General features: G+C 44.5%; 1 protein-coding gene across 1 annotated transcript in view; it reads right to left on the bottom strand.

Moving 5' to 3' along the window:
• Positions 1 to 12,528, bottom strand: part of TRPC3 (transient receptor potential cation channel subfamily C member 3) — a 346,804-nt gene that overhangs the window by 148,209 nt on the left and 186,067 nt on the right. The window contains exon 3 of the mRNA XM_075860495.1: positions 5,301 to 5,486. Within this exon, the coding sequence (XP_075716610.1) occupies positions 5,301 to 5,486 (186 nt within the window). The remainder of the gene's footprint in view (positions 1 to 5,300; positions 5,487 to 12,528) is intronic.

Here is a 12,528-nt window from a genome sequence, read left to right as displayed (position 1 = left end):
GGTATGATATTTAATCTCTCTTGTCCCGAACGTGAAGCCATGAGAGAGTATATTAAGGAATGCCTGGCCAAGGGTTACATTCGCACCTCTACTTCTCCGGTAGGTGCTGGCTTCTTCTTCGTAGGGAAGAAGGACGGTGGTCTTAGGCCATGCATTGACTTCCGTAACTTGAATAAGGTCACTGTAAGGAACCAGTTTCCCCTTCCTTTGATTCCTGATCTCTTTAATCAGGTTCAGGGGGCCCAATGGTTCTCTAAGTTTGATCTACGGGGGGCGTATAACCTTATCCGCATCAAAGAGGGGGATGAGTGGAAGACTAAGTTTAACACGCCCGAAGGTCATTTCGAATACCTTGTCATGCCCTTTGGGTTGTGTAATGCTCCCGCGGTCTTCCAGAATTTCATAAATGAGATTTTAAGAGATTACCTGGGGGTATTTCTTGTAGTGTACCTTGATGACATACTTGTGTTTTCCAAGGACTGGTCCTCCCACATTGAGCAAGTCAGGAAGGTGCTCCAGGTCCTTCGGGAAAACAAACTGTTTGCAAAGACCGAAAAATGTGTGTTTGGGGTGCAGGAGATACCATTTTTGGGTCAAATCCTCACTCCTCATGAATTCCGCATGGACCCCACCAAGGTCCAGGCTGTGGCGGAATGGGTCCAACCTGCCTCCCTGAAGGCGTTACAGTGCTTCTTGGGGTTCGCTAATTATTACAGGAGATTTATTGCTAACTTCTCGGTCATCGCTAAGCCTCTTACGGATCTCACTCGCAAGGGTGCTGATCTCCTCCGCTGGCCTCCTGAGGCTGTCCAGGCTTTTGAGGTCCTTAAGAAGTGCTTTATCTCGGCCCCGGTGTTGGTTCAGCCCAACCAAATGGAGCCATTTATCGTGGAGGTTGACGCGTCCGAGGTGGGAGTGGGGGCTGTCTTGTCCCAGGGTACCAGGTCCCTCACCCATCTCCGTCCCTGTGCCTACTTCTCCAGGAAGTTTTCGCCCACTGAGAGTAACTATGATATTGGCAACCGCAAACTCTTAGCCATTAAATGGGCATTTGAAGAGTGGCGCCACTTCCTGGAGGGGGCTAGGCACGAGGTAACGGTCCTTACCGACCACAAGAATCTGGTTTTCCTAGAATCTGCCCGGAGGCTAAACCCGAGACAAGCTCGATGGGCGTTATTTTTTACCAGATTCAACTTTTTGGTTACCTATAGGGCTGGGTCTAAAAATGTTAAGGCTGATGCACTGTCGCGTAGCTTCATGGCCAGCCCTCCTTCGGAGGAAGATCCTGCTTGTATTTTGCCTCCAGGTATAATCATTTCCTCTATTGATTCTGATTTAGTTTCTGAAATTGCTGCTGATCAAGGTTCAGCTCCCGGGAACCTTCCTGAGAACAAGCTGTTTGTTCCCCAGGAATTCCGGCTAAGGGTACTTAGGGAAAATCATGACTCCGCTCTATCTGGTCATCCAGGCATCCTGGGTACCAAACATCTCATTGCCAGAAACTATTGGTGGCCTGGGTTGCCTAAGGACGTTAAGGCCTACGTCGCCGCTTGTGAGGTTTGTGCTAGGTCCAAGACTCCCAGGTCCCGACCAGCGGGCTTACTACGTTCTTTGCCCATTCCCCAGAGACCTTGGACCCATATCTCCATGGATTTTATCACCGATTTGCCTCCATCTCAAGGCAAGTCGGTGGTGTGGGTTGTAGTAGACCGCTTCAGTAAGATGTGCCACTTTGTGCCCCTCAAAAATCTACCCAATGCTAAGACGTTAGCTACCTTGTTTGTCAAACACATCCTGCGTCTCCATGGGGTCCCTGTCAATATTGTTTCTGACAGAGGGGTACAATTTGTTTCTTTGTTTTGGAGAGCCTTCTGTAAAAAGTTGGAGATTGATCTGTCCTTCTCCTCTGCCTTCCATCCTGAAACTAATGGCCAAACTGAGAGGACTAATCAGTCTCTAGAACAATATTTAAGGTGTTTTATCTCTGACTGTCAATATGATTGGGTCTCATTCATTCCCCTCGCCGAATTTTCCCTTAATAACCGGGTCAGTAACTCGTCAGGGGTCTCACCCTTTTTCTGTAATTTTGGGTTTAATCCACCGTTCTCCTCCGTTTCACCTGGTAGTTCCAACAATCCCGAGGTAGAGGTCGTTCATCGGGAACTGTGCACAGTCTGGGCCCAGGTTCAGAAGAACCTAGAGGCGTCCCAGAGCATACAAAAAACTCAGGCAGATAGAAGACGTTCTGCTAAACCCTTGTTTATGGTCGGGGATCTGGTGTGGCTATCGTCTAAGAACTTGCGCCTTAAAGTCCCGTCAAAGAAGTTTGCTCCCCGGTTTATAGGGTCGTACAAGGTCATTGAAGTCCTGAATCCTGTCTCCTTCCGACTGGAGTTGCCCACATCTTTTCGAGTACACGACGTGTTTCATGCCTCCCTCCTTAAACGCTGCTCTCCGTCCTTGGCTCCCTCGAGGAAACCTCCTGTCCCCGTTCTCACCCCTGAGGGGGTAGAATTCGAGGTGGCCAAGATTGTGGACAGCAAGATGGTCCAAGGCTCCCTCCAGTATCTGGTCCATTGGAGAGGATACAGGCCTGAGGAGAGGACGTGGGTACCCGCCCGGGATGTTCACGCTGGGGTATTGGTCAGGAGGTTCCACCTTCGTTTCCCCAATAAACCAGGTCCATCTAGAAAGGGTCCGGTGGCCCCTTTTAAAAGGGGGGGTACTGTTAAGGATCTGCCAGGCACAGCTTCTGTATCTACGCCCATAGGTAATCAGTCTGCACCTGCTTCTATGTCTGTGAGACTGACTCCATCTTCCACCACTCAGGATGGCAGGCTTAGGAGTGGGAGTGAGCTAGCTCCCGCCCTCTGTCTATTTATACTTGCCTTTCTTGTTCCTCCTTGCTTGTGAGCCTTCTCGTTTGGTTTCCTGGCCCTGCTGCAGCTTCTTGAACTATTTGACCCTGCTTCATACTGACCCTGGCTTACTGACTACTCTCCTGCTCTGCGTTTGGTACCTCGTACACTCCTGGTTTGACTCGGCTTGTTCACTACTCTCCTGCTCTGCGTTTGGTACCTCGTACACTCCTGGTTTGACTCGGCTCGTTCACCACTCTTGTTGCTCTTGGTGTTGCCGTGGGCAACTGCCCCTTTTCCCTTGCTTCTGTGTACCCTTGTCTGTTTGTCTGTCGTGCACTTATTGAGCATAGGGACTGTCGCCCAGTTGTACCCCGTCGCCTAGGGCGGGTCGTTGCAAGTAGGCAGGGACTGAGTGGCGGGTAGATTAGGGCTCACTTGTCTGTTTCTTACCCCCGTCATTACAGGTGCTTTTCCTCATTTATTTGTTGAAAAAGTAAAAAATTTGTAATAATGTAATTTTTCATTTTCACTGCCCAATTCTAATGAAATCTATGATACACCTGTGGTTTCAAAATGCTCACTACACCCCTAGATGACATCCTCAAGGCGTGTAGTTTCCAAAATGGGGTATTTTCTGGGGTGTTTCCTTTGTTTCGGCACCACAAGACCTCTTCTAACCTGACATGGTGCCTGAAATATAATCTAAGAAAAGGAAGGCCCTAAAATCCTATATGTGCTCCTTTGCTTCTGAGGCTAGTATTTCAGTCCAGTAGCGCACTAGGGCCACATAAGGAATATTTCTAAAAATTGCAGAATCAGGGCAATAAATATTCAGTTGTGCTTCTCCGGTAAAAACCTTCAGTATTACAGGAAAAATGGATTAAAAGGGAATTTCTGCAAAAAAAATGACATTTTTTAAATTTCCCCGCTACTTTGCTTTAATTCCTGTGAAACGCCTAAAGGGTTAAAAAAAACTTTCTGAATCCTGTTTTGAATACTTTGAGGGGTGCAGTTTTTAAAGTGGGGTGATTTGTGTGGGTTTCTAATATATAAGGCCCTCAAAGCCACTTGACAACTGAACTGTTCCCTAAAAAAATGGTTTTTTGACATTTTCTTGAAAATGTGAGAAATTGCTGCTAAACTTATAAGTCTTGTAACGTCCTATAAAAATAAAAGCATGTTCAAAAAATGATGCCAATCTAAAGTAGACATATTGGAAAAGTTAGCTAGTAACTATTTTGTGTGGTATATCTATCTGTCTTACAAGCAGATACATTTTAATTTAGAAAATGCTAATTTTTTTCACATTTTTTTTTCACACAAAAATATTGAATATATCGACCAAATTTTTTCACTAACATAAAGTACAATATGTCACGAGAAAACAATCTCAAAATCGCTTGGATAGGTAAAAGCATTCCCGAGTTATTACCACATAAAGTAACACACGTCAGATTTAAAAAATGAGGCTCTGTCATTTGGTCCAAAAGTGGCTCAGTCCTGAAGGGGTTAAATAGTGTACCTAGCTTTTAAGCCTGCAAACATAAACAGAGACAATAAAAAAAAAAGTGCGAGAGGAGGCAATGAGGAAAACGAAAAAGCACAGGAAAATAATTTAGAGAGAGAGAGATTCCAAATCCAATAGTCAAGCAGCTAGAATCAAGGTACATCATTTTTTCTTACCAAAACCTGCATCTCTTTCCGATAAATCTCAGATAAGAGAAAACAGGGAGCTGAAAAGGCAAAGCAAGCATCTAAGTTCTTCAGTATAATGAAGGCATTCCATAAAGGCACTAAAAGGAGGAATGCACATGGGAACTCTCATGGATCCAGAGATCAAAGTCAACATTGGTGTCTAAGGGGTAGGGGGCTTACTATGTTTATATCAGTATTACTTATATATATATATACACACATATATATACACACATATATATACACATATATATATATATATATATATATATATATATATATATAATAACCATAGAACAAAGTAACGGCACCAGGACTTCAAGGTAGATGAAACAGGGTGGATTTATTCACATCAAGTGAGCAATGTTTCGGCAGATGCAACTGCCTTTCTCAAGCTTGAGAAAGGCAGTTGCATCTGCCGAAACGTCGCTCACTTGAGGTGAATAAATCCACCCTGTTTCATCTACCTTGAAGTCCTGGTGCCGTTACTTTGTTCTATGGTTATTTTATATTGAAATTTGGGAACTGATATATATATAGTAAATCCTTTCAAAATACGAGACAGCACACCTTGATATTGAAAAAAGTGGATTTATTCACCACATGCAACGTTTCAGCCCTACTCCATGGGGCCTTTCTCAAGCATATATATATACAGATCCAAAACTGTAATTTTAGTTTAGTGCAGAGACAACACATGAAAGTTCATACTTGGAAATATGACACAGGTTATACAGTACTTACCTTCTTAACTTCATATTTAATAGCTAGTTGAACTCGGCTTAGTGAAGGTCGGTGTCTCTGAGATTCCAATGGTTCAGCATCCACATCTCCATTTAAGATAGCCTCCACCTCTTCAGAATCCCGGCATAAGTCCAGGACGCCCACCACAAAGTCTTTGCATTGCATAGACAATTTGCGATAGTCATTCTAAAAAATTATGCAGAAATACAATGTTAAAATTGTTGTCTTGTGATAATTTCCTTTGATAAAACTGCTTATTGTCTGAGCTTAATAAATATAGAATAATAATAAAATATTCATTCATTCATGTTTTTATTAGATTATTGTACATACCTTTTAAGAATAGAGTAATCCATTAAACTGAACATATGTTGCTAAATTTACTGAATATTTTAATAATGGGGGCGACATTTATTCCAATGCCAAACTTGACATGAACGAACTTGTGTAATTCAATTATATTCATCTACATTTATATACACTGAAGCTGGTCATACACATAATAACGGTCTTAATGATTATTTTAAATTTATATTTTCTTTCCTTTGGAGATAAGAAGAACCAGAGGTGTTTGTTAGCCACTTATCTCACGCCACCTATTGAAAAACATGGCTGTTTGACGGAGCTTAAACGCTATGGAAAGCTGAACTGACAGAATCGGCAGACAGAGAATGATACAGCTTCTATGTATACAAAATAAAAATAAAACATTCAAAAGGTGTACATATGCTTATGTATATGCACACAAGATTAGCAGTGGATCCCATATGTTGGGTTTCACTGACATAAATCTAATGTGTCAGCTTTAGACATAGTGACAGTTTCTTACGTTTTCAAGAATTAACAAACCCTGGACATTGGCCATAGTTTTAAGTGCATATGTCTGAAGACAAATACAGTGATCCTTTACCATTGTAAAAGAAAAACATTGTAAAGTGAGACCACAACCCTATGAAAAACTGTTAGGCTTTATTCACAATAGCATAATGGCTTCCGTTTATAATGTAAGTCATGATGCTAAGATGGATCGCCTTTCTGACAGATCCAAACTGACACTGACAGATCTCACTGACTTTAATAGGGTACAACAGGATTCTGGTATTTTAGAAGACAAAAATATAGCTGCAGACGGCACTATTCTTGTTATCAAAAAAACACCCGATGGAGGCTCCCAATGCGGATGTGAACACAGCCCTTTTTAGTTCCAAATTTCATAAAATGTTAACCTTAAATAAAACATGGGACTGGGTTACTGAATATAATCTCATGCTTTCCTATGGACTAATATAAAGCAGCGTGCTGTAAAAATAATATGATGTAGAATGTGTAGCATGTCCCTTGCAGTTCCCCCTATGCACCTCCAGCAAGGAGTGAGTGACTATTTCTCACTCATTACTGCTGCAAAGTTGAAGCCTTGCATTAGCAATGAGTACACCGCTGACTATTCAAGCCATATGAGTTTGCCACAGTTATTGTATAAGCCAGCATACTGGTAAATACATGCTCACTTTATGATGGTCAAGGAAAAGCCACTGTAAAGTAATTGTAAATAATTGTAAGGTAGGGGGAAAGGGGGCTGTATACTCTACAGCTCGAGGGTCTAACACACTTTATATTAGCAAGAAACCTAACTTCAAGAACTCCAACTAAGCTCATTTCATGTTATATAAGTGCCATATTTCAAGATGAACTCTGACAGCCATGACAAGTTACAGGCACTATTATTTGGGAATTGTGTTTAAACAACTCGGGACTATCCACACACTGATTCTTTTTTGTTTTACAAGCAGAGCTCTTCTGAGAGCTGTCATGTCATCTAGAAGATTGCTTGCCATTATACTGGACTTCTGTGAAGGAATAAGTTATCATAAATCCCAAGAGACCCTTTCAGATCAACAGCAAATGACACACAAAAAAGCATATTCCTTAGCTATAAACTTAATGTCTCTTGTATGGAGCCCTATCCCAAGTCTTCTAAAATACATCCAAGATTTCTTTGGCATGCAATGTTTTTAAATGTAGTTTTTTAACACTTTCCAACAATTTACTTGAGCATGACTAGCGATAACAACTGCACATGACTAGCGATAATAATTTCTCTCTTCTGTAGAAGTGGATAATAGAGGACAGTAAAATAGTTTAATATGTCATTATGATCTATCTATCTATCTATCTATCTATCTATCTATCTATCTATCTATCTATCTATCTATCTATCTATCTATCACGGTCTGTGGATATGTGGACCCACTAGGCCGCACCGTCCTAGCGGGAAGGCAGCTGGCCAAACACCAGAGCACCCAATCAATACAAAGTCCAGCACAAGGGTACCTGAATAGTCCAGACAGTGGTAGAGGCTTTAGCATTGATGGGGCTGGATGTGGCAGATTGCACCAGACGTGGCGGATGATAGAAGGTGCAGCAGGTTGCACCAGACGTGGCGGACAACAGTAGGTGCGGCAGGTTGCGCCAGACGTGGCGGACGGCAGCAGGTGCAGCAGGACATGACTCCAACACTAGACAGGCTAGGAACAAGGCACGGGATACAGGTAGCAGGGCACGGGAACATTGGGAACAGGATAACACTGTGGGACCATTTGCAAAGACTAATGTGGGAATTACTAACAACGCTCAGGCAGGTAGTGAAGGGGCAGGTCCCCTTAAATAGTCCAGAGTGATTGAGGCTAATTTAAAATATAATTCATGTGCGCGCGCTGGCCCTTTACGGCCAGGCACGAGCGTGTGCGTGCACCCTACGGGACAGTGCTTAGCAGAGCAGAAGTGAGTGCTGGTGTCTCCTAGGAAGGAGATGCCGGCCAGCACTCACAGATCCATGGCCGCGGCCGCTGAGGGGTGATTAGGAACGGCGGTCCGCGGCCATGGACGCTACACTATCTATCTATCTATCTATCTATCTATCTATCTATCTATCTATCTATCTATCTATTTATTTCTACTCTGCCCTGGTAAACTGTAAGTGCTATTAATGTGAAGTTGAAGCATCTAGGAGTAACAACAGCTCAGCCACAAAGCAGCAGACCATGAGGATAGGCCATCAATTTCTTATGACTGGACAATCCCATTAATGCTATAGCATACAAAGACTCTTTATAAAATTGTATACTTCCAATTTTGTGACAATAGTTCGGTGAAGGCCCTTTCCTGTTCCAGCATGACAGGGGCCCCTGTGCACAAAGCAAGGTCCATAAAGACATTGTGTGACTAGTTTGGTATGGAGGAACATGAGTGGCCTGCACAGAGCCCTGACCTAAACCTCATCCTACACCTTTGGGAAGAATTGGAACGCCAATTCAGAGCCAGACCTTCTCATTCAACATCAGTGTCTGAACTTTCAAATGATTTTTTAGCTGAAGGGGCACAAGTTTCCACAGACACACTCCAATATCTTGTGGAAGGACTTTCAAGAAGAGTGGAGGCTGTTATACTAACAAAAGAGGTCCCAACTTCATATTAATGCCCATGGTTTTAGAATGGGATTTCCAACAAGCTTATATAGGTGTGATGGTCATTTCCACATTCTTTTGGCCATATTATGTGTGTGTGTGTGTGTGTGTATATGCACATTCTATATATATATATATATATATATATATATATATATATATATATATATATCTACTTCATTGTATGAACACTGAAACATCTGAATGCTGTGGTGAATTTAAACCTTAAAACCGACTGCAGAGTTCTAAACCTCCTCTGGCATTAACATCAGCACAATAACTGTGTGCCAGGAGATTCATGGCATAAGTTTCCATGGCCGAGCAGCTGCATGCAAGCCTTACATCACCAAGTGTAGAGTCCCATTAACACACTACTAAATGTGATATGTAATTTGTTTTATTTTGTATTAAACTTTGTTCCAGTCAGAAACCTCATTAAGATTAATGTTTGCATTGTATTTGATGTTATATGTCATTGTACCTTAAAATACCTGGGCTAAACCATCTGAGGCTGGAGCAGGAGGGTAAGGTTTCTCCTATTTCTATTATAGTTTTCTCTGAAGATTGTTCTGGAAGGAGCACGCAGTTAAACTGCTATAGGCTTGCCCACTCCCTGTCCTGTGTCAGTTAGTGGCAGCAAAGTTCAGCTTAGGATGGGCTGATTAGAGGTTGTACCATAGAGGAGCAGACTGTGAGGAGTTTTCCCTGGGCCTCACAGCCAACACTGGGTCGTGGCTGTGAGGCCCAGGGCTCAGAAGTTTTTGCCAGCTTACATCTTGCTTTTGTGTGGAAGCTCTGCACCTCAAAGTTAGGAATTGCATACAAATTAAATATATGTGCACCCTGCCATTGAGAACTGCATGCTAGAGAATTTTCCATGATCTGGTTAATCCTCTTGACTTGACCATTGGACTGGGGATGATGGGCTGAGGAAAAGTCCAATCTCACATCCGGGAGTTTACAGAGGGCTCTCCAGAATTTTGAGGTAAATTGAACCCCCCCCCCGATCAGACATGATGTGAAGGGGCAAGCCATGCAAGCGGAATATGTGCTGAATAAAGATACTAGCTAGTCGAGGAGGTAGGCCGATCAGGGGATAAAATCTGCCATCTTCGAAAACTGGTCCACCACCACCCAGACAATGTGTCATCCTGCTAAGGGAGGAAGGTCTATGACAAAGTCCATTGCAATGTGCTGCCAAGGGCCATTGGGTACAGGCAGAGGTTGGAGCAGACCGGCGGCAAGCTTGTCTTTGATTTCAGAGGATAGACCCTGCCAGCATATGGCCACTAAGGCGTCGCTGTTCCAGGTCAGTTCAGCCGCCAGGGAACGTAACCGAATGGCGTACTCTCCCACAGAGGTGTCTCCTTGGCACAGGGTCAGCAGGGATGCAGCTGCTGAAGTGAGTCGTCCAGGTTCCTGAAATACTGTGCAGAAAGTTTGTAGGAAGCATGCTAAGTCACGAGTCTCTGGTCCCTGACGTTGCCAGATGGGATTCGCCCATGCCAGGGCTTTGCCAGCCTGGAGAGAGACTATGAATGTGATCCTAAAACCATTGGAAGGAAATGCTCTGGCATGTAGGCTGAAGTGGATCTGGCACTGTTGCAGAAATCCTCTGTAGGCCCTCACATCTCTGTCGTAGCAAGGAGGTAGTGACAGCGAGAATCGGAAGTCGGCACTGACAGGAGGTGTAACAGGAGGAACAGCCGGAGCAACAGGAGCAGGTGCTGTGGTGGCTGCAGCTTGCGCATCCAGCCGATGTGCAATGGAATTCACCGCCAGGAGGCATTGGTCCGGTCTCATATGTGTAATGTTTGTGGTCGCTGACCACGAACTTCTTCCATACAGTCGACGCCCTTCTCTCCAGAGATGTCTGCACATACGGCCGTCCTGTTCCACAGTGACGACCAGGGTGCGCTCGCGAGCTCAGTCCAGACTTAAGAAGCTAAAGGGCACGCAGGTGGGAGATTGAGCTGATTGCTCCCAGAGCACACTGGGCTATAAGAAGGGCCCAGCCCCTTCCTCCTATGCCTGAGCGTTGTTGTCGTACCCAAAGTTTGTCTGTGCAAATGGTCTCCTAGTGTCTTCCAGTTCCCAGTGTTTCCTGTACCTGTATCCTGTGCTATACTGGTCAAGTGCCGTGCTGAGCTGTAGTCGTGCTGTGCTGCATACCACACCTGTCCTGCTACACCACGCCTGACATCTGCCTGCTGCCTAGTCCCAGCCGAGCCTGCCTTGCTACTGTCCGAGCTGCCGCTGGTACCCTATACGAACTATAGACTGTCATCTGCGCCCTTTTGGCCAGCTGCCATACCGTTAAGGCGATACGGCCCAGTGGGTCCACGAACCCAACGTGACAATATGTCTGCCTGCATGGCTTGTGACGTCATCGTGGTCTTGGGTTGGCCAGCGGGGTCCATAGCCTGAGCGTAATGTCATGATCTGTTGGTGTGTGGACCCACTGGGCCGCACCGCCGTAGCGGGATAGCAGCAGGCCAAACTACAGTGTACCAAGTCAATATATAAAGTTCAAGCACAAAGGTACCTGTAATAGTCCAGACAGTAGCAACGGCTAGGCACAGATGAGATCTTGACGGCAGATGATGCAAATGAGACAGATGACACCAGACGTGGTGTAACACCGCAGACGTGGACAATGGCAGAACTCGACTCCAACACTATAGCGTGGCATACGAACAACTACAACACGGGATACAGGTAGCAGGGCACAGGAACAACGGGGACAGGATAACACTAAGGGACCATTTGCAAGACTAACTGAGAAATACGAACAACGCTCAGGCAAGTAGTAAAAGGGAAGAGCCCTTCTTATAGTCCAGGGTGATCATGGGCTAATTACTGATGATTTACCGTAGGGTGCGCGCGCATGCTTGCGCCCGGCCTTAAAGGGCCAGTGCGGGCGCACCCTACGGGACACAGCAGAGTGGAGCAGAAGTGAGCGTTGGCATCTCCTAGGGAGGAGATGGGGACCAGCGCTCACAAGTCCATGGCTGTGGCCATCGAGGGGTGAGTAATCCTGACTGTCCGCGGCCGTGGATGTAACACTTAGTTTCAATGAAGGGAAATCTTAATGCTTCAGCATACCAAGATATTTTGGATAATTGTATGCTTCCAACTTTGTGGGAACAGTTTGGGGAAAGTCCTTTTCTGCTCCAACATGACAGTGCCCCAGTTCACAAAGAAAGGGCCATAAAGTTATGGTTGGGTGAGTTTAATGTGAAAGACTGGCCCACACAGAGCTCTGACCTCAACCTCATCGAACACCTTTCGGATGAACTAGAACGGAGATTGCGAGCCAACATCTTCCAATATCAGTGTCTGACCTCACAAATGCTCTTCTGGATGAATAAGCAAAAATTTCCAGACACACTCTAAAATCTTGTAGAAAGCCTTCCCAGAAGAGTGGAAGCTGTTTTAGCTACAAAGGGGGACCAACTCAATATTAATGCCTATGGATTTGAAATGGGATGTCATTAAAGCTCCTGTAGGTGTAATGTGTAGGTTTCCTAATACATTTGCCCATATATTGTATTGCCATGTATATTGTGGAAAAAACTGAAAAGGGGCTTTTAATTTACACTACATAACTATGTATTATAGTGTATGGTAATTTTTACCGGCTCCTATTAAGCTTTGCCTCTGGCAGGGCTTAAGTGAGTATTCCCAGATTCGTCAATGATCACCTATCCATAGCATAGGTGATAATTGTCTGATCGCAGGGGGCTTAAGTGCCCACTTTTACA

This window comes from Rhinoderma darwinii, chromosome 1 (assembly GCF_050947455.1).
Source record: "Rhinoderma darwinii isolate aRhiDar2 chromosome 1, aRhiDar2.hap1, whole genome shotgun sequence".
NCBI lineage: Eukaryota > Metazoa > Chordata > Amphibia > Anura > Rhinodermatidae > Rhinoderma > Rhinoderma darwinii.
Note: the sequence above shows the minus strand (reverse complement) of the source record. Positions and strands in the feature narration are given on the sequence as shown.